Here is a 24,717-nt window from a genome sequence, read left to right as displayed (position 1 = left end):
GGAGGGGCTCTGCTGACCATGGAAAGGGCCTGGGATTTGACAGCAGAAGACCCAGAGTTGAGTCTTGGTTCTGCAATTTATTTAGACCTTGCAACTTGGTTATTAACTTTTCAGGGCCTTGATTTCTTCAGCTGTAAAATAGAATGAACGGTAACTCTTGCCTTTCCTATCTCAGAAGATTATTGGCAGGAATAAATGAGATACTAAGTGGGGAAAATGCGAACTGGAGAATATTACAAAAATGTTCGTATGGGGCAATGGGCATGGGGAGAGGCCTGCAGCAAACAGAAGCCTCAAGACCACTGATGTTGATGCTCTTTCTTCCCGAATGTCACAAAAAGAGGGGACAGAAGTGGCTACTGTCTACTATTCAGTTAAGTTCCCTGTTTTCAAAAAGAATAGCACAGAATTCCTAGTCACAAAAATCTGTTAGTTGACAAGTTTGGGGCAGGAGTTTATTGTAATTGTATTTGCATTCTTTTTTCCATACTTGAAAGATCCAGAAGTTCATGGTCACTTCAGGGAAGATGTTTAGCATTATGAGTTGGGATCACATTGAATTAAGTCTGGAAGTGAAAGTTCAAAAAAGAGAGGGAGATGGCCCCAAACCCAGTGTTGCTGGAGCAGTTGAGACCCCTCCCAGTGGGTTCTGTGGAGCCACCTCAGGGGTCGAGGAATGGAGAAGATCGGGGCGCCGTTCAGCGCCCCTGGGGGGTGAGCCCATCTCGGAGACTTCCCGGGCTCATCTAGAGACCTGCAGGCGTGGTGAGCAGAGCCTGTGCCTGTGGTCGGATCTACCCAAGACGCAGCCTCCTGAACTTCCCCTGTCTTTGTTCTCCTCTCACAGTCCTGTTCTCTGTGTGGGGTTGGGGGTGGGGAGTGGGGACGTGCCCCTGCATAGTTTCTGATCCTTATGCAACCCAAACCCTACACTCAACTTCTGATTATTTGATTTCAAAGCCTGCTTGCTCGAGGCAGCCCTAGTCCAGCCCACAGGTGGAGGCAGAAGTCCTGGCTCATCCTGTGTCCTGCCTCTGCCTTGATACCTGAGGCCTCTGGGGCTACATCAGTAGAAATGGTCTTTTGGTCCATTTCATCTCAGAACACAAAATTTTGCTGGGTAAATTTTTCTTTTGTGATCCAGGATATTGGGCAGCCGTTGAGTGGCATTTGTTTTTCTACTTTTCTCTTACCTCATTCCTACTAATCATTCATCCAAGTTTAAAATATTAACCATCTTCTAAAGTCAACTCAAACATACACCCAACTTCCTTAATCCAAGTGCACAGCTGCTACCAGAAGCATAACTAGGCCAACACAACCAGTCCCTGTCTCCACTGGTCCAATCCAGAGGCGTTTCTTCAAGTCCGTGTCCAGGTTTGACTTCACGCAGGGGCCTTGGTGTAGGAACACAGCACGTTGTTATTACCCACCGAAAGAGCCCCAGGGCAAGGGGGCAGGGACCTTGACCTTCCACTGGCCCACTAACAGTGGCCCCATTCTACCTCTCTGGACCTCTATTTCCTTGTCTCTCTAAAATAAGAGGATTGGACTTGATGTTGTGTCTTTGTTTAGTTCTACCTCTAATGATCTAACTTTTTACTTTGCTTGGTTTCAGTGTGTGAAAAACCACACATCGGATCTCACCCCTCCCTGCCCACCCTGCCAAGGACTCAGGCTTTGAATGGTTTTTGCTGATAAGTCAGAAATGTACACACAGCTGTTCATGCCAGCTCACCCAGGCCATGCCATGACAACAGACTGCCTAGCCAGTGATTGGGGATGTGATTTATGATGGCAGTCGTTGGGATCGGTGTGTAGAGAATTTTGTTTCTCCGACACCAGCTGACTTGAATGGAAGTTAGAATCCTAAACCTTAGCCATTTCTCCATGCGCTGGCTCAGACAGAATTTGTGGAAGACTTGGCTGCTCTTGGTGAAATAAGTGCATCGTATTTAATGGTAGTTTACACATTTGCAAGATGTTTGCAGTTTTTCTTGACGTGCTTATTTGATCTTTTTAAAACCCCTGTAGTATAGCCGGGGCAGTTAGGACCATTCCTGAGAAAAGGCCACTTCCGGGATGCCCGTGCCCCGGATTCCACCACTTCAGCCCAGGTGCAGCATACGTCCCACTGTGCTGCTCCTTGTGAAAACACATTTATTAGCACTGTTTGTCAAAGCCTTTCATTTTACACCAACCTCTGGAAAAGTAAATAGCAATCCCCTAGATAACGTAAATGAATAAATATAGTCAGATTGGGTTGTACAAAATGCTAACAATCCTCTGCGAAGGGTGCAGACTCACTCTCTGACTTTAGAGGCCAGAGAAGCTGCCACTGGTATCACAGGCTCTATTTCTGGTCCACAGAGTTAATGGCTCTTGAGTAAAACAACAACAACAACAAAAAACTGGCGCTCTTTACTAAATTTTGTTTCATGTTGGAGTTGTAAGTAGCCTTGGAAGTCATTTTTGTGAGCTGACTTGTGTTCCCTGAAGATGCATATATGTTAACGTCCTATTCCCCAGTACCTCAGAATGTGACTGCATTGGAGATAGGGTCTTGAAAGAGATAAATTAAAATGAGGCTGTTAGGGTAGATCCCAATCCAATATGACTGATGTCCTTATGAGGAGAAGAGATTGGGACACAGACACATGCAGAGGGAAGACCATGTGAGGACACAGGGAAAAGTTAGCCATCTACAAGCCAAAGAGAGAGGCCTCAGAAAAATCTAATCCTGCCAACACCTTGATCTCAGACTTAGAGCCTCCAGAATTATAAGAAAATGAATTCTGTTGTTTAAGCCACACACTCTGTGGTAGTTGTTACAGTAGCTCTAGCAAAATAATACAGTCAGGTAGGCCTAGCTTCATCCCAGTTTGGTTCACTTCCCCCTAATCCTTGGCAGATTGTTACTAAGCCTTTGTTTGGCCCCTTCTGGTGATATGGAACTTGCTATCTCACAGGGTAGCTAAGATCTTGTGTCCCTTAGGACTCTTTCACTTGAGGTGGCAGAAAACCTTACCCAAAGCAAGACAAGGAGTGTATTGTCTAACTTAAAAGTCTAGCAGATGGCCTTAGGTGTGGCTTTAATCGGGTCTCAAATGATGTGATCAGAGCCTGGTCTCTCCCTCTACTAGCTCTGCCTCCTGTTGGGTAGGCTTCATTTCTAGGCTTACAGCGGAGGTCCCAGGCAGGTCCACATCTTCCCAGGATCAAGTCCAGTTGAAAAGAGAGAATGCCGCATTCCCTTAGTTTCTGCTTAGCAGCTAAAACAACAATATTGTACTGACTGCTCTCAGGTGTGGGCTAACACAGCCCACACGCTGTTCAGCAGTAAAGCCCTTCACATATTTGAATGTCCCTCCTGCCGCTTTGCTTCTCCAACTCCCTCAGGGATTTTCCCCAGAACATCTTATCCCAGACTCTCCTCTTTTTAATCTTCCCCCTCATTCAAACTCCTTCCTTTTTTTTTTTTTTTTTGTCAGCGATCTCCTAATTGTACCCACTTCCTACTGTGGTCTGGCCAAAGTCCAGAACAGTAGGATTATTATGTCCTTTTGGTTTGGTCATGATATTCCTTCAGCCTGAATTTTGATGAACTTGTTTAGTTCCCTCAAATTTAGCTTAGGGTCAACTAAAACTCTTGAGGCCTTTTTCAAATTAATTGCTGTGACAAATGTCAATGATTCTTGTTTGGAAATTATAGAATTTGTATTTTATGTATACCTCAGGCCATCGCATGGAAAATTTTTAAACAAAATCATGGTGTACGTGGGTGTGTGCTGTCTATGTATGTGTGTTTGGTCATTTGACTTTTACCCTAATGGAAGGTATAACAACAAAACAGCATATTGTATCTTTTAAGTGGTTGGGTTCCATTAATCAAGGTTCTATTTTGTTTTCAGCATCCTTATTTTTCTACCTAGAGATATACACAAGCTAAGAAAAAGTGGGCAGATAAACGAAAAGAGCAATGCAAAGATGTAAATATGGCCAGGAACCAGCACCGTGACCCGGCTGACGGTTACTAGTATTATACTCTTAGCTTAGCTTATCTGTCATTTGAAGAGGAAAGATTTGAAGGCAGCAAAATAATGACTTAAGACCAGCAGAGACTGAGACTTCACTTTTATCTTTTCTTTTTCTAGCAGGAAAAAATAGAAGGAAGTATTAGTAGCTGCAGAAAACATACATAGCTAGATGAATATTCTTTTTCCCCCATTTACTCTTCTGATACACAGTGTGGTTCTTATTCTCTGTTCTACAAAGATGGGTGACTGGCCAGCTACATACACCTGTTTGGCGATAGAAGCTTGGTGGCTTCCAGGGTCTCTACTGGTGATCCCTTTGGCTATGCTGTGGTTGGTATGGCAAGGCCACTGACTCTTTGAGCTTTGTGGCTTACATGCTAACTCTTATTCTGGTGAGATAGGCTTGTGGGTACCCAAGATCCTTGTTATCTGCTTGTGCACATGTGTTGAGGATCCATTGCATGGTGCTTCAGGATGCCCCGCAAAAGCAGACTGTAGTCAGCTATTCGTTGAACTATTCCTTGTCCACATAAATGACTGAATACTTATCTTCGAGCGTAGCCTGTTAACATTAATCAAAAATATTGCCAAATGTGGACATCCATTTTATCAATCATTCTATTTCTAGGCCTCGTTTATAAGTCAATTCATTCTTTCACATACCCATCACTTATTCCTGTACCATGATCAAGTGTCTTATACATATATATATAATTACAAGTATGCATATATAATTACCAATATAATAGGTGGCTATGTACACATACAATTACAGGCATAGTATATGCACAGTTTACATTTATATCGTGTTCACCACCATACGCCTGGCACTTAACACAGAGTATGTTCATTCAGTAAATATTTGTTGTGTGATGTTCTGGTTAAAGTATTTATATTTTCCCTCTAGTCCATGACTATTTATTGAGTGCCTGCTAGGTGTCAAGCACACGAGATAAATCTGAGCCGACATAATATGAAGTAGACATCACTCTGCATGGAGCATACAGTCCAGTTGTCAATGGACAGTTACAACTGAGATAAGGGTTATGAGGAGAGGCACATGATGTGATCATGCAGAAGGAGCTGAGTGAGAGCTGAAGGAGGAGTAGGAATCAAGTCACAGGTAGGGATGGGTGGGGACAGTGGCCCAGTGGGTCCGCTGGGAATTCACGTGGCTAGAGGACAGAAGCTAGGCAGCGCACTGTGCCAGATAGTCTACCAAAAAAGATGTTTTATAATAGAATCTTTTTTTTGGTGGTTCTTAGCGGTTTTGATTCAAAGGTTCCCATTGTATTACATGTAATACTTTCTGATGATCCAAGTGGCTCTTGAACCAAATGAATACTTTTCTTAAGTTTGTCTCTATAGACTGCCAGTTTTCTTTGTCCAGAAAGAGCACAATCATGGCAATGCTGAATAGTTCATGTGCCTTTCTTAACTAATTTGTATGAATCTTTGACTTACACCCAATCTCATAACAGATTCAAAAGATAGAAATAATATTGAATATTAATTAAGCTAGAATGTTGTATTATTTTTAAACCAAAATAGAAACCCAGGTAATGATCCCTTCAGGTTGGAAAACCATGGGTCAAGCATCATACATCATTTACTGTGCCTATTTATAGCTACATGAAGCACAGTGACTAATCTCTATTCTTTGAGAAAGTAGATACACACATGGGAAGGAATTCAAGAGTTCTAAAAGATATTCAGTAAAGTCTCTCTCCCACCTTTGGGACAGTCCCCCAGCTCCACTCCCCACCCAGAGCCCATCAGTGATATGCGGTTCTAGTGTCTTCTTCCAGAGATAGTCACTTCACATGTAAGTGCATAATACATGTGTATGTAACTCTCCTTCCCTGACGTGAGGATTACAGTGCTGTACTTACTGTTCTGCAGTGACTTTTAGCTCGCTTTAGGTGACAGTATCAAATAGTTAGTGGTTGGTAGATTAATGATAAGATGTAACATATTCACAACTTAAACATTTTGAAACACAAAAATATAAAAACATTTGCTAATCTTTGGTTGTAGGGCCAAACATTTTCTTTGAAAATGATTCTGTTATTGGGGTTATGATTTCCATCAGTTTTGGTTTCTTTTGTGTGGAACACAGACATAAAGGTACTTTAAAAACAATTTGGGTACAGAATTCTATTTTTAAATTATTATTATTTTTTTTTTTTTTGCGGTACACGGGCCTCTCACTGCTGTGGCCTCTCCCGCTGTGGAGCGCAGGCTCCGGACGCGCAGGCTCAGCGGCCATGGCTCACGGGCCCAGCCGCTCCACGGCATGTGGGATCTTCCCGGATCGGGGCACGAACCCGTGTCCCCTGCATCGGCAGAGGGACTCTCAACTACCGCCCCACCAGGGAAGCCCAAGTTTTTTTATTATTTTAACCTAAGTTTTTAATGGCTGCCTTCCCATGCCTAATCTGATAGTTTTTTCCCCATCTTTTAAATGTTATTTTTACGTGATTTTCAAAAAGTACATAACTCACTATGCAAACTCAAAATCTACAGAAATACACTCCTTAGACAATGAATGGACTGTAATCACAAATCTCCAAGGTAACCATTGATCGTGGTTTGGTGTCTGTCTCCTTCTAGATTTGTTTAGGTACTAATATAACTTGAATATGGAGACACACACACACACACACAGGACATTTTACGATACAGTGACCAGGAAGCCTTTAAGGGACTTATCTAGTGCTTCCCAATAGGAGGTGTTTAGAAATGTGTGAGGGGGCATTTTAGTTTTTTCAGAGACTGTCACTTAGCGCCCAAGGGCCAGGATCCTAAACATCCCCCGGTGAATGGGTGGGTCCCATATGATAAAGAATTATAGCATCCAAAATGATGGTGGCCCATCGAGAAACGCTGTTTTCATGGAAATAGTGCTTCTTTTTGTCCTCATGTTTTATCCATTTACATAAGATTATGTTAAATTACTTTACTATAATTCACTGAGCACTTGAGTAAGGCAGGCTCCTTTTGAGTACAAGATGAAAAAGACACAGTCCTTGCCTCCCAGGAACTCACGGTCTTCTGTGTATAGCACTTGTAGATTGTGACAAGTACTCTAATGGAAACAAAGAGTATAACAGAGGAAGAGTTATACCTGGGGACATTTGAGATGGTGAGATAGGATCAGTTATACCTGGGGACATTTGAGATGGTTTCTTAGAAGAGATGAGCACTTTCAAGTGTAGGACTCTCACAATCAGAGATACTAGTGCCCAAAGTCATGTCTTGGAAGAAGGAACAGGTGTGTCATCAGCTCTGCCACTTCTAGGTGAGCACTGGGCATGGGGTGTGACAGCTCCTGCCACATGTTGCTCAGGTCATTGACTCCAGGCCACGTCTTCACTCTGGTTGCTTTTGCTACCACTGTGGCATGAGAAGTGTCCCGTGATGGTAGCTCGGGCCCTGTGCTTAGGATGGGAGTTCCAAGGAATGCCAGCTAGGATCCGTTCAAGCCAGCCAGCCCTGGGTATGGGACACAGGGTAGAGAGGACAAGAAAGGGGAGGCAGGACAAGAGATTCCAGACAGTGACAGTAAAACCCTATTCTGCTACATAGAGGCAGAGAAATCCTGGGAGGACACCCACAGTGACATTACATCATGCAGGTTGGTTGGGAGGAGGGGGATGAATATGAAAAAACAGTAATGTTCGAGACTAAAATTTAACTCTTCAAGGCTTAAACCTTCTAGTTTAGTTATCTTCTAAAGAGTTTGGATTTATATTTTCCTACTGATAAAGCTGACAGTCGGGAACATCATCTTACTCTAAGGTTGTCAGTATCAGGTGATTATGCTGGACATAAGCTTCGTTCTTGGGGAGGAGGGCACTGCTTACACTGAATGCTTGCATTAAGCACCAGAGTCCTGACCTTAATTAGCAGCTGGTGTCTGTCTGCTCTAGAAAGACACCTGTAGCAATATCTGAAAGAACTTTTTTTTTTTTTTTACTGACAAGTTCATATAGACCATAAAAGGATGATCTGGGAATGATGGAACCCAGCCTAAGGGTGAGTCCATATACTGTTTACCATACAGAAAACCTAAGCTGACTCATACATGAGGCACTTCTTTCCCATTAGGAACTGGTGTTCCTAGTGAAACCCTAGCTAGGTGACATTGGCCTCTAGCTGAGGACCTTGTCCCAGTGGCCTCTAACCTGTCAAAATATTACTTTCTGAATCATGGTTCGTTGCTAGTCTGTCTTTTTTTTTTATGAATTTATTTATTGGCTGCATTGGGTCTTCGTTGCTGCAGGTGGGCTTTCTCTAGTTGCAGCGAGCGGGGGCTACTCTTTGTTGTAGTGCGCGGGCTTCTCATTGCGGTGGCTTCTCTTGCTGCGGAGCACAGGCTCTAGGCACGCGGGCTTCAGTAGTTGTGGCTCATGGGCTCTAGAGCGCAGGCTCGGTAGTTGCGGCGCATGGGCTTAGTTGCTCCGCGGCATGTGGGATCTTCCCAGGCCAGGGCTTGAACCCGTGTCCCCTGCACTGGCAGGCGGATTCTTAATCACTGCACCACCAGGGAAGTCCTGCTAGTCTGTCTTCATCTCCACCCAGCCCTGGAGCAACACTTCTGTGCGTTGGAACACTGTGTCTTTGTGCGAGGGCTTGTACCACAGGTTGAGCGCATGTTCAGACTCCCATCTGCAAATGCTCCATGTCTGGTTGATAAGAACCATTCTTATCCAGGGCATTTTGTTTTCATCCAGTGTTTTTTCTTTTTTGAGGAACTTTTCTGTTTATCCATTAGAGGCTTTGCAACATGCTTGCTGCCAATTACTCATTCGGCTGAGAATGGGTTTTCTTTGCGTGGTGTTGCTCTTTCATCTCATATATCTGAGAGCATTGTAGGATAATCCTACTTAAATCTTTCTCTGCTGCTCATAACCTGTATTGTCTCTGGAATAGAGAATAATTTCCAGATTGGATCTGGGCTGGAAAAGTTCACTTATCTCTTCATAAATCCTTAGACTTTGATCCGTCTTACATCGTTCAAATACCCTCTCTGCCTGCAAATGCTTGAGGTTTTATGGTTAACCTTTCTATTGTTCCCTCTGCCCGTGATGCTTGTCCCTCCTCCTTTGTCCCTTTGCTTCTAACCCAAGTGTCCTGGGACCCCCAGGGGTAGCTAAGAACCTCTCCTTTGTGTAGCCATAGCACTTTGTGCAGACCTCTTAGGGTATTGTATTTAACTTATTTGCTTCTGTGCCTGTCTTCCCACTAGACTAAGTTCCTTGCAGGCAAGGAGGATTTCTCTTCATTTTTATTCCCTTTCATCCAGCACAGTGTATGTTACATAGTGGTATCTCAGTTAATGTTTATTGAGCAAAATTCATGTTCTTTGTAATTTAGAAATGTTCTTAGGGGTTATTCAGTCATGTTATATTATAGATGGTTTAAATTAGAAAAGTAGGACATCATAATTAACCCACACTCTGTTAGGAATTGCAGGATGACTCACAATTAATTGCTTCTCTATCTTGAATACTGTCATTCTGAAAAACCAAATAAAACAAAAAAACAAGTACCAGTTTCATTATAAGATAATCACCAATCAACTTATCCTGTCAACACTGTGGGTTGTGGTTTTGTAAGAAATTAGAAACTCATAAGTACTTTTCTCCTACCATTATATTTTGCTCAAATAAAGAATCAAGGAGTTTGACCAGTGATTTGGGTTTTCCATGGTGTAGTGTTTTCTGCTGAATCATCTGCTCCTTACCAATTGTGTTCTTTATAGATCAGTTATCTATAACACCTGTTCTAAAATTTTCTTTATTTCTTGTCTACTTTTGTACTTACTGACTTCTTGTTGTGAAATAGGAAAGCAATGATGTTGTTTCTGAGCTATTTCACTGTAGGTGTTCAATGGGTCTCTGTATGTCACTGAGAGGCATTTTTCAGACTATTTTTCTGTATTTCCAGACCTCTTAATGCTCAGGCAAATTCTAGGACTCCAAACATATGCTCTATATTCAGCATAAAGAATTTGTCCAGAAGATGATCTAGTAAAACATATTATAAATTCCTTTTTATTAGCAAATCCTTAATTTCATGAGTGTGCATGTATTCATTTCCTAGGGCTGCCATAACAAAGCACCACAGACTGGCTTTAAAAAATAGAAATTTTATTTCCTTACAGTTCTGGAAGCTAAAAGTCCAAGATCAAGGTGTTGGCAGGATGTATGTCTTCTGAGGACTTCTCTCCTTGGCTTGTCTTCCAGTGTCTTCATCTGGTCTTCCCTCTGTGTCTGTCTCTGTCCTAATCTCTTCTTATCAGGACACTAGTCATGTTGGATTAGGGCCTACCCATATTACATCATTTCACCTTAATCACCTCTTTAAAGGCCCTATTGCCATATCTAGCCACACTCTGAGATACTGGGGGTTAGGACTTAGACCTTCAACATATGAATTTTGGAGGGGACACAGTTCAGCCCATAACAGTGAATACTACGGCAGTTTAAATATCCCATTCAGATATTAAAGAGATTCTTAGGTTGCTGCAATACTTTTCAGGGATTATTCAATAAATATGTTGTCTACTTCTTTCCCTTTTCATAGATCAAAATGCTGCCTTCCTTTCTGCTCATCATTTTACACTTGCCGATTTTTTTAAGCCACCGGCTTCGCCAGAAGGGTTGGTGAGGGAGGAATGCTAGTGTCCTCTCTTGGAATTCTGGGATAAAAGTTTTATCAGAAAAAAGAAGGATACTTGGACACTTTTCTTTAAAATAATAATAAGAATAGTAATAATAATACCTTTTATTGAGTGCTTATTATGGGCAACTCACTGTGTTGTAATTATCACAAGCCTGCAGAGTTGATGTTGTTGTCTACTTGATATATGAGGAAATTGAGGCTCTAGGAGATGAAGTAATTTGCGCTGGATACTTCTGATTTTGTGTTTTCACCTTTACAAAGAACTATCAGTTCTTTGGTCCCAAAGAACTATCAGTTGTGAGATTACAAACATGGAAAAGAATTGAAAGGTATATCAAGTTCATAGTCACTGGGCTGCTTGGTGGCAATCCGAGACCTAAGGGTCCGAGAAATTACAGACTCCAGTGGCTGAATTCCACGGGGGTAGAGAGAGGTTTGAAGGCGTAGCGCAACCTACCTCTTATGTGTTACTTAGGGCCAGGCCCTGTGGACTGTGGCCTGGATTGAATAGCGGTTGTCATGGTAACCCTGATTCAGAAGTGGGCTCAAAAGAAAGGTATAGGATAGGCAATATGAACACAAGGAAGATGTAGTACCAAATCTTTTTATGATGGGATTATGGGCAAGAATTACTTGGAGCTGCTTAGAATGAGCTAGGTCAGTGGTTCTCCACCTTTGGCTCAGTATCTGAATAACCTGGGGAGCTTTCAAAAGCACGGAGCCTGAGTTCCAATCCTAAAGAGCCTTAACTGAGGGTGGCATGGGCCTCAATGCTGTAGTTTTTAACAGTTGCCCGAGTAAATCTGATGTACAGGCAGAGTTAATAAGAACTAGTGAGCTAGGTCAGAGGTTGGCAAGCTATGGCCAGGGGCCAAATCTGGCCTACTGCCTGTTTTGTAGGACCCAGGAACTAAGAAAAGTTTCTATACTTTCAAGTGGTTGAAAACAAAATCACAAGAAGCATACTATTTTGTGATACATGAAAATTACATGAAACTTAAATTTCAGTGTTCATAATTCGAATTTTATTGGCACACAGCCATCCATGCTTATTCATTTACATACTGTCTATGGTTGCTTTCATGCTACAGCAGCAGAGTTGAGAATGTGCAAAAGACCTACAAGACCTATTTACTCTATGGCCCTTTATAGAAAATCTTTGCTGACCATGAGTTAGGCTAAGTTGATGTCATCAGCGGGGCTGCCTTAGAACCTGGAAGGAAACATATTTGTGTAACTTGTGTGTTTGTATAGTGTATTTTGCATTTTAATCTCCTGTGGGCTTTTCCTTGCTGTTTCCTAGCATTGGGACCCTGGCTGACGGATTTATAGCAAGTTTGTTCAACAAATTTTTTATCAAACAGGTTTGAAACATACTTTTTTCTTCAAAACATACAAGTAAAAAGAGCATAAAGTCCAAAGAATATGACAACCCAGACCTTTTCGTTATTGAAGAGCTCCTAAATCCATTCTAATATCCATTTCCTATCCCATCCCCACCCCCTCAACCCTTTTGTTGTCTTTCCCCATATTTCTTTCCGCTCCATATTTGCAGTTAATACCAGCTGGATGCCTCAGAGCATCTCGTTTCCTTGATCCAGTGTTGGAAAAAGAGGACACTGTTTATAAGAATGATTTTAATATAAAAATACAGTTGAGTAAGATTAGGAAAATACCACTGATTGTCAAATTGGTTTATTTCTTTTACCTTCTAGTTTTCATCCACTTGGATTTAGAACACAAGAAAAGCATTAAGGTTGGGGAAAATTAACAGAAAATGGAAAACAACCAAGAAAAAGAAAGCCCCTGGGTTGTGTTTTTGTAAAGAGAAGTAGCCACCGTTTGCTTCCAAACCAGCCTGTCTAGTTCAGAATGAGAGAGATGGTAACCTTATGCTTGGATTCACCGTTTAAGGCCTTTGTTTATTTTGTTTTTACTCATAATTTTTGTGGTGGTGATTGTGAGAGTGAAAGCTAGAGGCTGATATATATTTATCAATTTTGTAAACATGTGATATCATGGATTTTTTTTTTAAATAATGAACTTGTATCAATTGAACTGACAGGAAAAAGTGTTTGATTTCCAAATAGTTATTATTCATCATTGGATGACAGTTTTCAATGACCTTGAGAGTCTCTTTGTGAAACTGCTTGGTGTCTTGGGTATTGCAAGCGGGGCCACATATTCACATGTGCTCATTTTTAGCCTTTCCTTCCCCCATCATAGTGAAGTGGCTGCAATCCCAGGCATATTTACCCTACAGCCACCTGGAAGGAAGCCAGCAATGTCATTACAGATGGCAGTATGCCCAGACTATCTTAAAAAAGCATCATCTCTGCTACTAATTAAGTTTCAGGAAGGGTGATGTTTGCTTTTATATTAACAAGCATTTTGAAAAGGCTGAGAGCAGATATGTTAGAAGCAGTTTTCTTATTCCTAAGAGTTTATGGTTAAATTTAATTGTCCTTTAGCTTCCCCACTTCTGAGTTTGGAACACTGCCTGCTGGATGATGGATGTTTTGGGCAGGGGAAAAACTAGGTGATATTTGCATGTTTTGTATCTCTACCAGAGCCTCAACTTATTTTCCTTTGCTTTTTTTAGGGTTCTGTACATTGGCCTGGCCTGCAATACGGCTCGCTATATTTATATTTCCTACCTGGAAAATGCCTGGACTGTTCTCCCCATGGAAGTTCTTCAAGGCAAGTTAACAGTTGGAATTAGAATTATTTTTCTACCTGAGTTATGACTACATGAAAGTTCAGTGGCCCTCAGCATCTGACTCTACAAAGGAAGGGCAGAGGCACTGTTTTATATGAGTTTGAAGTGGTTGTGAAGGAACAGGTTACGTCAGGGCGCTGGTTCTTCAGTTCCTCTTAGTGTTCTGTGTTTGTTGAGCTAAACAAAGCTGGATTATTTCCCACACCCTTCTGTTTAAACAAAGAAAGAGGAACTCTGCAATAAACTCTCATGTACAGCTGTTAGGTGTACACATCCAAAGGTGGTTTTAAATATAAAACGATTTATATTTTAAAGATTTTGGTATTTTTGTAGGTTAACTATACTTACTGGAAAAAAAAAGTCATAATTATTATATTTCTTCAGTTACTTTGATCACACCTAGTGATTTGTAACACAAGCTTTATAGTCAGGCTGTTGTTTTCCCATGCACCTTTAAAATCTTTGCTCAAATATCCTGACCTGAGTTCTTCTCTTTGCTTCACTGGACCCTTCAACATGTAACTTTGAAAAAAATTTCTTGCCATGTGGCTTAAGAGCAGTGAAAACATTGATTTCTATTCATTAGCTCATATAATCCAGACTGTATCCTGAGAAGTTCTGTTAGCAGCTTGGCTAAACCATTTGGTGATTGGCATTATGATTAAAATAAAGGTTCAGGATAACATCATTGGAGTTGAGGTCTTCCGGGGCTGCCCAGGCTCCTAAATCATTAATTGTACCAAACAGTCTATGACTATATACAATTTTATTAGCTTTATAGATTGCCATTGTCATTTTCCCTAACCCTGAGGATGCAAATGCCATACAATCAACATAATTCTTTATCATAGTATCTAAGATGAAAGACTCACAATTATATATCTAAACAAAATGTATAAAATGCGAAAGCTCATTCACCAAATCCCATCGTGGCAATGAAAAAAAAAACCTGTCCTAATTGAAAGGAGACATAATTTATAGTCACATTAAAATTATAAAATTCAAATATGGACACACTTTAAAGGTGCTTTTCTCAGGTCTGATGCAGTGGTATAAATGATGAAAAGAGATTTGTTTATAAATATATAGAAAATGGAAATTTGGTCTTATAATAAGAAATTATTGTTTGTAATAATTAGAACTCTTGAATAGTCTTGAGGTGGGGCATACATCTCAGTATTGTGTCATGTAAGAAAAACAAAGCACAGAATATGAACTGCAGGAAAGAAATGTGCAACAACAAGGTATAAGCAACACAGCCTTAGGGGTTCCCACCTCTAATTCTGACTCTATTCTGTGAGGCAGGGTGCTCGCCTGACTTAACTGCTTTATTTATTGGTATGACACCACGTGCAGACTCTTACTTAAAAAAAACAACAAAAAACAAAAAAACTGGTATACCTGTTATAATAATACATGCATAGACCTTTTTCTCTCCTTTTAATTTAATATGAATTAGATAAAAAAGGATGGTTTGCATTAGTGACTTAAGAAAATAGAGCAGGGACTTCCCTGGTGGTCCAGTGACTAAGACTCTGCGCTTCCCAGTGCAAGGGGCCTGGGTTCGATCCCCGGTCAGGGAACTAGATCCCACATGCCGCAACTGAAGATCCTGTGTGCCACAACTAAGACCCGGTGCAGCCAAATAAATAAATAAATATATATATATTAAAAAAAAGAAAAGAGAGCAAAAGAGAGAAGCTTTTTTAAAACAGTGGTTAAAGAAGACATAACAAGAGAAGAATTTTATAAGAGGGAAAAAACAAATGCTGTTGTGAATCGAAAACGTCTTTTTTCCTGTTAATTTATTAAAGATATGTTAAATAGCCACCAAGAGTCACGCAGCATGCTGAGTGCTGGGAATATAATTAAAAAACAATATATTAACTTAGGCCTCAAGGTCTCACTGTTCTGGAAGCCAGATGTATAAATACATAATTGCTACCCAGTGTGTTAGATGGAATCAGAAAAATGTGCCAGGTAACAGAGAAGGAGCTCCATGGAGGGAATGATTAGCTTTGTGAAGCAGAGAGTGGGAGGATGATATTATTAAAAGATTCCCCAAGGAAATCACAGATAAGCTGGATTTTGAAGGGTGACCAGGACCCCACCCGGGGGCCTAAAGAGAAGCAGACATTTTGGCACAGAGAAGAGCCATGTGCAAAGCACAGCCGTGGAGAGCGGAATGGCATCTCAGGAAGCCTGAGTGGGAGGCTTTGGCTAGGGCTCGATGGTTTGTCATCCTAAGCTGCTGACCCAGTACATATTTTTATAATACGTATTTATGTGCACCTTAGGGCAGGTATCCCTGCTTCCCGTGGCAGGCTACAGTTTATACCTCTGTGTTTCATTTTATTTCCCCCGGGCCAGTAGAAACCTAGCTACTGATCTGAAGCAAGTAAAAAGGGGGAATCTGTAAATACGGGGAGTCTCCACATCTAACACGGGGCTCTGTGACCAGTTCCACAGAGCTCTTTGCGTCTAAAACTGGAGGAGACGGTTTCATTCCCTGGCAGAAGTGAGTGCTGAGTGTTTGGGCTGTACAACAAAAAATCCCTTGCCTTTGTTTGACCCATGCCCACCCTACGGAAAACAGTGGATTATCTATGTGGAATAAATCCTGTTTCATAGGCACACACTTGTGACTGAACGGGTTTGTTTTTCCAGTCTGAACTCTTCCAGATTTACAAGCTCATCCAAATGACTTTAAAGTCCCTGTGCTTAAGGCAGCTCTACTTAGGATGCAGTAAAACAAGAAATGATGACAAAACACGGAATGATTTAATTACAGGACCAGCCCACTATCATGATAGATGCCCCCTAATCCCTTGACTGGAACTGCTACCTGACGATTTCCAAACACCCAGCCATAGGAGGGGGGAGGGTGGGGAAGCAGGACATTGGCTCTCATCACTGATGGTCGTGACACTGAACAGTCAGCACTTCCACTCTTTGATTCCGGCCCCAGCGCCACACAGAGGGTCTTCTTAAAAAATAGAGGTGAGGGGCTTCCCTGGTGGCGCAGTGGTTGAGAGTCCGCCTGCCGATGCAGGGGACACGGGTTCATTCCCCGGTCTGGGAAGATCCTACATGCCGCGGAGCGGCTGGGCCCGTGAGCCATGGCCGCTGAGCCTGCGCGTCTGGAGCCTATGCTCCGCAACGGGAGAGGCCACAACAGTGAGAGGCCCGCGTACCGCAAAAAAAAAAAAAAAAAAATAGAGGTGAGGTCTAGCTCTTCAACCTTTCACCCCGTGCCTCATCCCTAAAACACCATGAGAACTAGTACCACCTAGTGGAGCAATGGAAGGGGAGGAGACAAGGGATGTGCTTTATTCCATATCTCTGGCTACTCATCTCTTCCTCTTTGGGGTTACCTGTAACTGATGGAGGAAGATTCCTTGTTATCCTTCATTCCCTGAAGCTCTTGATCATCATCTCAGCACGTATCTCCTCAGGCCATGTTGGTAATAATTAGCTGATGGGATGGGGATAAAGCAAATTTCCTCCTCTCTAGACCCCTAGGAAGAAGGCTATGTGGGTATCTATTTTGGGATCAAGGTAAGACTGTTGGGGATTATGAGGATGTTTCTTTCCTATGATCTTTCTCACATTTAGCAGCCAGTGTCTCTTGCAGCCTTTTAGCCATTCACTTGTCTTTTGCAGCAAACATGTTATTCAGTAGGCAACGGGTGCCACCATGTAAAGCAGCAGAAGATGTATTTCCTACTCATAAGGAGCCTGTAATTTATTTTAAAAAGAGGCAGTGGGTCTAAGTGCCTAAAAGCATTGCTGGGTGCAGTGGAGAGGTTAGGATAGTTTATATTTATTTATAGGATCTCATTTTAAGAACCCACATGTTTTTCTCCTTTACTTCTGTACGAGAAGCATTTAAACATATTCTTGATTGTGATCCAGAGTATACACTTCTGATAAAAATCACAGTCAAATTTTTTATGCTCATTTTTATGCCGGTGTTTTTTGTGAATCCTTGCAAGACTTTGAGATGGATGTGATTCAAATTATTTTTGCTATTAAAATGTATTTAAGGAGAGTAAGGCCAGACCAGGGCTGCTGTAACTAAAGAGGTCCTTTTGTGGTGCTCAAATTAATGGCTCAAGCACTGAAGGGTGAAAATGAGGTCTGTGTCGCGTCCTTCTCTGCAGATTGCTTGATCGGTAGGATCTGGGTTAAGATTATGATGAAAGATAGTTTTTTAATGTCACCAGTAGGAAAGCTTGAACTGACATTTATGCAGCTTTACTCTCTTATTTAGTATGCCTGCTCAGCCGAGTGAGAATCATGTTTTCCTTCCTCTCAGGAAGAACATGGAGAAATTATGAAAGCATTACAATGTAGCCCTTATCTGACAGTGGAAATTCTAGCCGTGATTCCAGGCTGTTATCACCCATATTGGAAATTTTCTGTCTGACTTAACCCTTAAAACACAAGTAGCTTGTCACATGAATATATAAGATATACAAAATGCTCTAAGTTTAGTATTTCAGTGAATAAATTGGCATACGGATGTCATTGATGTTACTGCTAAAGTTAATTTTTAATCAGAATAGTCATAAATTGTAATAGAGCAGTTTTATTCTTTATCATTCCCATGCTTTACAGTTACTAAAAGTTCTTATACAATCTCTTAAAAATAGACATTATTTTGTCCCTTCAGAATTCATTTTAAATATCTTCTGCTGCAAGAATCCTTTTCTGGCAAACTGCATCTGACACTTAGCTCTTCCTTTTCTGAATTGTTCTCAGAGTTATGGACTGTTACACAGTTTAGCACTTAATTGTTACCCAGTTATTTTATTTAACAAGTACTAGTTTTACTTCCTGACTTAGTTTTAACCCTTAAGTGCAAAAACCACACCTTACAGTTTTTGAATTCTCCAAAGAAGCATGCACACAGGAAGATATACTGTAAATGCTTGTTGTTTGATTTCACAGTCCCCTGCAAAATGTACTATAGTTGATATTTTCTAATTATTAAAGCTTTTGAATAATAGAGGAAGTTCTATCTCAGAAGCTTATAAATATGTGAAGGAAAGCTGAAAACTAAGTTTAAAAGTTGAATCTGTAATATGTTAGCTTTTTCCCTAGGATACCATCCTGCCATCCATTGCACATTTGTAAAAACAGCAGTGTGTTTTAATCATTTACTTATGTCCCCACCTCATTCTACAAATTATTTGAGACAGCTTACCAAAATATGCAGTAAGCTGGAAACCATAAAGTGCTCAGGCTTGAATTAGACTGTCTTGTATTCCAGCTCCCCTACCTATAAGCTCTGTGTCCTTTAGGCAAGCTGCTTAATCACTTTAAGCCTCTTAGACTTTTGTGCTACAGAATAGGCTAATGAGTAGTAAATAAACTATTCTATGCAAAGTATATAGCATGTTACCTGGCACATAGTTAGCCTTCAATAAATGTTAAATAACATGCAATAAAAGTAAAATAAAAAGTTATAATAAAAATCAGGACCAGGGGAAATGTAACTTAGAAGATTCTACCCTAAGAGGTTACATTGCAATTACGCATGAGAGCCCGGCCATAAATGACTAGTCAGTGTACAGTGTTTTTAAAGTTATCTTTGGGGAAGTGAAATTTTTACTGGCTTTGCTGTAAAAGCAGTTCTCACGTGTGGCTTGCTATGAGGAGACATTGGGCATATAGTATATAGTGTTGTTAAGTCTTGACCTTAAACACAGGCAGTTTGGGGTGGCAGTCTCCTAAGACCTGTTTGAAGGTATGCCAAGGGTATAACGCCAGCATGTAAAATTCACAAAGGCCCCCAAAACATTGTTGTATTAGTTATAGACTTTTTTTTTTAAAGCAACTTACATGTCTTTCTTTTTTTAAACTTGCAAAGTGAAGCTTATAGAAACTTCATTTCTTCTTTCCGTTTTTACTCATACGTGGGAGTTGGAAGTTTTCTCCATTGTTACCCAGGGTACCTTTTATCCACAAGTGCTTTCTTCCTTATATCCCAGCCCGCAGGCCACTGCCTGCTCAGTTTCGTTTCAGCTCTCTTTTGCTCAGCTGCTGTTACGTGTCAAGCCCAGTGCCAGGTCCTGGTATGAGCTCCTCAAGGAGCTCAGTCTGCTCCTCCTTCAGGTAAATCCTGCCCCCTTCCACCCGCCAGACTATAAGCTCTGTGGTGGTTAAACACGTGTTCTGTATATCGTCACAGTCTCAGTGCAGAGCAGGGGCTCCGGCACGTGGTCTGGGTGCTCAGTAAGGACTGTTGAGTGAATGAATGCATGAGATTCTTGCAGTGCTGCACATGGGTGGGCGTGGAAGTGCTGATTGTTGCGTGTCATATGTAAAGTCTCTTTCATGCGACACAAGAAGGTTCATGAAGCTTCTGCTAGGTCCACTGCTCTTTGTGGGGTCCTCTGCTCTTTCTGGAAGGTCCCTTGCTGTTGGTGGCCCTGACTTTGGCAGAGATACTGGCTTGTTGTTCACTGGCTATTTCCTTTTCTTCATGGACACACACTGGACTCCACTTCCTAGCCTTCCTTGCAGTTAGGTATGAGCATATGACTGATTCGCCCAGTGGAATGTAAGCAGGAATGACGTGTCACTTCTAAACCCAGCCCATAAAATTTTCCATGTGCCATCCTCTCTTCCGTCCTTTGCTGGATATCGGTGCCCAGGGTAACCATGTGAGGAAGAAGACAGAGTCTCTGCAGCCTGGGTCCCTGAATGACTATGTGAAGCAGAGCTGCTACTCTTCCTGTGCCTTGACCATTGGACTTTATATGGGCAAGAAAAGAAAACATCTAATGGGTGAAACCACTAAGATTCTGAGGTTTCTCTCTTGCAACAGGAGCATTACCTTAACCAATACTGCCTCCTTTTATCGCCTGCCCAGTGGAGGGTTTGTTTTTGCTTTGCTTTGGTTTTTGTTTTCTTGCGTTGTTGTTTGAAGAGTAGTCTCTTAACTGGTTTTTACCAGGTTGATCTTTCAGAAACTTTTTTTAATCTCAGCATTTGAGAGGTACACCGAGCTAACTGAAATGTATGCTTTGGTCCATCAGTGGAAAAGGTTTGTCACAACTGCTTTGGTGTGCCACTGCTAAAGGGATATGTGTGTTGTGTTCAGTAAGCACAAGTCAGTGGCAGAGCAAGAAAAACGAAACAATACTAGTTCCCCGATACCGCATCAGTTCTCACCCCTCCCATGCCATTATGATGTGATTCCCCCAAGCCAAGCAGCACTGTACAAAAAGCAGCTGTCTTCTTGGGAAGAAAGGATTTTTTCTTGTTCATATCAATACATGCTATGTATTGCAATAGAGCATTCTTGTGGGCCAAGACTGAACAATCTTGAAATTCGTGTTGCAGGATCAGGTAAGAATGTTGAATATTATAAGGTAAAGAGTTATTTGGGGCATATAAAAAACGTGATATTATGTGTGATGTGAACTCTTTTAGGAGGGAGGGGAAGAAGGTAGTAAGAATGTACATTTTTAAAAAATTGATAGATTATTGGGCATGTTTGATATTATCAAGAAAACCTCTCAAACTAGATGATTACATTTATTATAGAATACTTTTAACAGTGGTTATGAGGATGTATAGTATAGTACTTAAGCACTGAAGTTCCGAGCTTAGACACCTTGGGTTCAAATCCTGTTCCACTACCCTGTTGTCTGTGTCACTTGGAACAAGGCACTTGAATCTCTTCTGTGCCTTTTTGGAAAATGAAGAAAAAAATGGTACCTATTACTAGGAAGAATAAAGGAGATAATCTTTGTCAAATACGTAGCACAGCTCCTGGTAGAGTAAGCTGCTGTAATAACGTTATTAATGAGAGAAATTAAATGTTAATCATAATTATTTCTAATGGTTCTAGGTTATTCAAATGTAGTGTATGCACAAACAGTTAAGGTCTTGGCAGTAGGTGGTATGAAAATATCTCTGAGTTTCTGTTAGCCTTGAAGGTAATCCCAAGGGACCACAGTAAAGGTAAGAAAGGACTGAGAAGCTAAGTTTCCGTGACCTAGGTGGTCTTCGAGTGTTATTTGTTGTCAGTTAACATATGGTGTTGAATTGCCACTCAAACATATTTATTAAGCACCTGTTATGTGAGTTGGTGTTGAACTGCCACTCAAAATTATCAGTAGTTTTGTAACAAGTAGCCAAGGAAGAGTTAATAACATTGCAAGGAGAGTCAATTCATGTGCCTTTGTTACTACTGTCAGTCACGGAGGTAACATCCTTTTATTCTTACTGTTTGATCCACCAACTTAGTTAGCTCATACTAAAAGGTTTAAAAAGGTATAGCTCTAGGGTAAACACATTTACCAGTGACACCATACATTTGCTTATTTATTTCATCATGTAGAGAATAATCATCTACTCCTTTCTCACAGTTCTCTAATAAAAGGGAAAGAAGTAGAAACATTTTCTTTTTTCTGCTTATGATATCTTTTACCCTCTAAATTTTAAAGGAAAGTTGTTTTATACCTAAAATACCATTTTACCAATACGGAAAATGGTGGAATTTATTTTTTTAGATTTCTAGATTGCTTTATTGTAGAGGACCAGAACACAAGTGTAGTAAAAATATTGGCAAGCGTTTCAGATTATTAGTATGATTACTAGGTTGCATATTCAAGTTTAAGAACAAGAACCAAAACTCCACAATTGTCATGTGTATACAAGGTATTGTTATCAACCCAGTCCCCTCTTGTGGATTTACATTTGCTGGTTCTTTTCTAGGAAGTAATATGGAGTCTTCTGTTTACATGATATTTTGAAATAAAGGTAGTTCAGAGAAACCAATTTTAATTCTACATCTACCCTGGAAAATGTTGGAACATACAAGCCAAATGGCTTTCATTCTTCTGCTTTTAGTACCAGAGAAAAAATTTTTTACTAAATGCTTTACTATTTTTCCCTTCAGTTAATGCCCTGAGTTGCTTTAAAGAGTGTTCCAATGATCTAATCAGTCCCAAAAAAGCAATGAGGAAACTCTGGAATTCTAACTACAGAGAATCTTTTATAACTGCCACATAATACCAGCCAACAAATTTTAACAATAGTTTAAAAGTATCCTAATTTAAGTCATCCTGCTGGAAAATGCTTTAATTATCTTAGAAGACTCAAAGGTTTAGAAAACCCTTAAAATTAAAAAAAAAAAAAAAGAAACCCTATTATTGGAAGATTTTGTGTGTGTCCAAGCCTTCACATTTAAGAGAATAACTGCTAGAATTATATTTGATCTAGAATTATGGCAAAAATATATTTGTTACTGTTTTGGTCACATAAATACATAGACCCATCTTTGTCTACTTGTAAATCCTGTAATTGATTGGTCAAACATAGACATAACAATAGACTTGGCATCACCATTAAAGTTAATTGACAACCATCTGATGTGGTTTCAGGTCTTTGATGATTCATCTTTAAGAAATAATTTCCAAAATCTATGCTGGATGTTACTATTGAATCTAATTAATGTTGAATAAATTTCATTTTATTTCTCATAATATTTTTGAGTTTTTCCTTAGTGTTAATGAAAAACTATGCATATCTGAAAAGAAATGGAGTTAGCTGCATCTTTAATAATCTACTGTTTAAAACATATAATATTTTAATTGTGTATTACTGTGTCAACATTTACAGTTAAGACTCTATCCAGGCATTATTCAATTCTGAGAAGGCTGGCATTATCTAAGGTACTGCAATTGTTTAGTCAGATAAAGCAAACACTTCATTTGAATTCTGTGGAAATTAATTAAGTGTGCATACTGCCTCTTCCATCTTTCTAGTTAAAAAACAGCCTACTTGAAATTATTACTGAAACATATAAGAAAAATTATTTTGCTATTTCTCAGTTTACTATAGGGCATATAATCTAATGTACCCAGTGAAAATAGTGTTTATTCTATTACGGATCTACTTAAGTAAAATCATCCTGGTAATTTGATTATATGTCCGACATTGTGAATCTTACCTTGTTAGGTGCTGGATATTTTTGTATTCCTACAGATATTCTTGAGATTTGTTCTGGGACACAACTAGATTACTTGGAACTACTGTGATCCTTTTGCATCTTACTTTTAAACATTACTTAGATGGTACCAGAGCAGTGTTTAAACTAGGGCTAACCCTTTCATAATACTAACACAAGACCCTTTTGAGTACTCTACCAATCCCAGGAATCATGTTTTTCCAGTGTGGCTGGTGGAAACAGGTATTATTCCCAGCCCTGTGTAGGTTCTGAGGAATGCTTTCTGTAATGCTTTTGGGGCGGTTCTTTCCCTGGCTTTGGGTAGTTTCTACACACGCTCTTGCTAATCAGTACTCTGCTGAATACTTGAGGGAAACCATCTGCAGATCTCTGGAGTTGCTGTGAAACTCTCTGCTCTCTGGTACTCTGACCTGGAGCTCCAGCTGCCTTGGTCTCCCTAGACTGTCGGCTCCATCTCTTCAACTCACTAGTTCCCCCTCTGTGCCCTGCAGCTTTCAAACTCTGACCAGGCAGTAAGCTGGAGCGCCTCATTGTTTCCCATCTCTCTGAGATCACTGTCCTTGTTGGTGATGTCCAGTGTCTTGGGAACTATTGTTTCATATATTTTGTCCAGTTGTTTGTTGTTTCAAGAAGGAAGTAAATCCAGTCCCTGTTGTTTTATTTTGGGCAGAAGCAGACTGTCAGATTAAATCTTAAATGAATATTAATCTTTCAGTTTAATTTTCTAAAACATAGGTTGAGTTTCTGTTGATATTATCTCCAAATGAGATTATTTTTCAGGAAGCAAGTCCAAGACTTAATCTAGGCAGAACCAGATGATCTCTTAATCCTTTCCAGCTATCTATAAAACCTGTTGTGACAATATCTTCCTATTACATTTATTTTCCTTATTAGTTTTTTGGCTGCATTGGGTCTGAGTTGTGGCATACGGGATCTTTGTTGAGGCATGTGGGATCTTTTTCGTTATGGCATGCAGTCTGCTCGGGTTTCTCTCTAGCTGTGGCGTGCAGGTTTTCTCTCTCTAGTTGTGGCACGCGGGCTCCAGGGCATGTGGGCTCTGTAGTTTGTGGCACGTGGGCTCTCTCATTGGGGCGTGCGAGTTCAATAGTTGTGGCGCATGGGCTCAGCTGCCCCGCGGCATGTGGGATCTTAGTTCCCCGACCAGGGATCGAACCCACGTCCCCTGCATTGGAAGGTGGATTCTTTACCACTGGACCACCAAGGAAGTCCCTCTTCCTATTACACTTAAAGCCGTGCTCTAGTAAAGATTTAAATTCATACAA

General features: G+C 40.6%; 1 protein-coding gene across 3 annotated transcripts in view; it reads left to right on the top strand.

The window, feature by feature from the left end:
• The window catches only part of MFSD6 (major facilitator superfamily domain containing 6), a 73,342-nt gene that overhangs the window by 38,963 nt on the left and 9,662 nt on the right, over positions 1-24,717 (top strand). For all 3 annotated transcript variants that reach the window (XM_030847702.3, XM_030847703.2, XM_060302139.2), the window contains exon 3: positions 13,330-13,427. In XM_030847702.3, the coding sequence (XP_030703562.1) occupies positions 13,330-13,427 (98 nt within the window). The remainder of the gene's footprint in view (positions 1-13,329; positions 13,428-24,717) is intronic.

The sequence above is a fragment of the Globicephala melas genome, chromosome 7 (genome assembly GCF_963455315.2).
Source record: "Globicephala melas chromosome 7, mGloMel1.2, whole genome shotgun sequence".
Classification (NCBI taxonomy): Eukaryota; Metazoa; Chordata; class Mammalia; order Artiodactyla; family Delphinidae; genus Globicephala; species Globicephala melas.
Note: the sequence above shows the minus strand (reverse complement) of the source record. Positions and strands in the feature narration are given on the sequence as shown.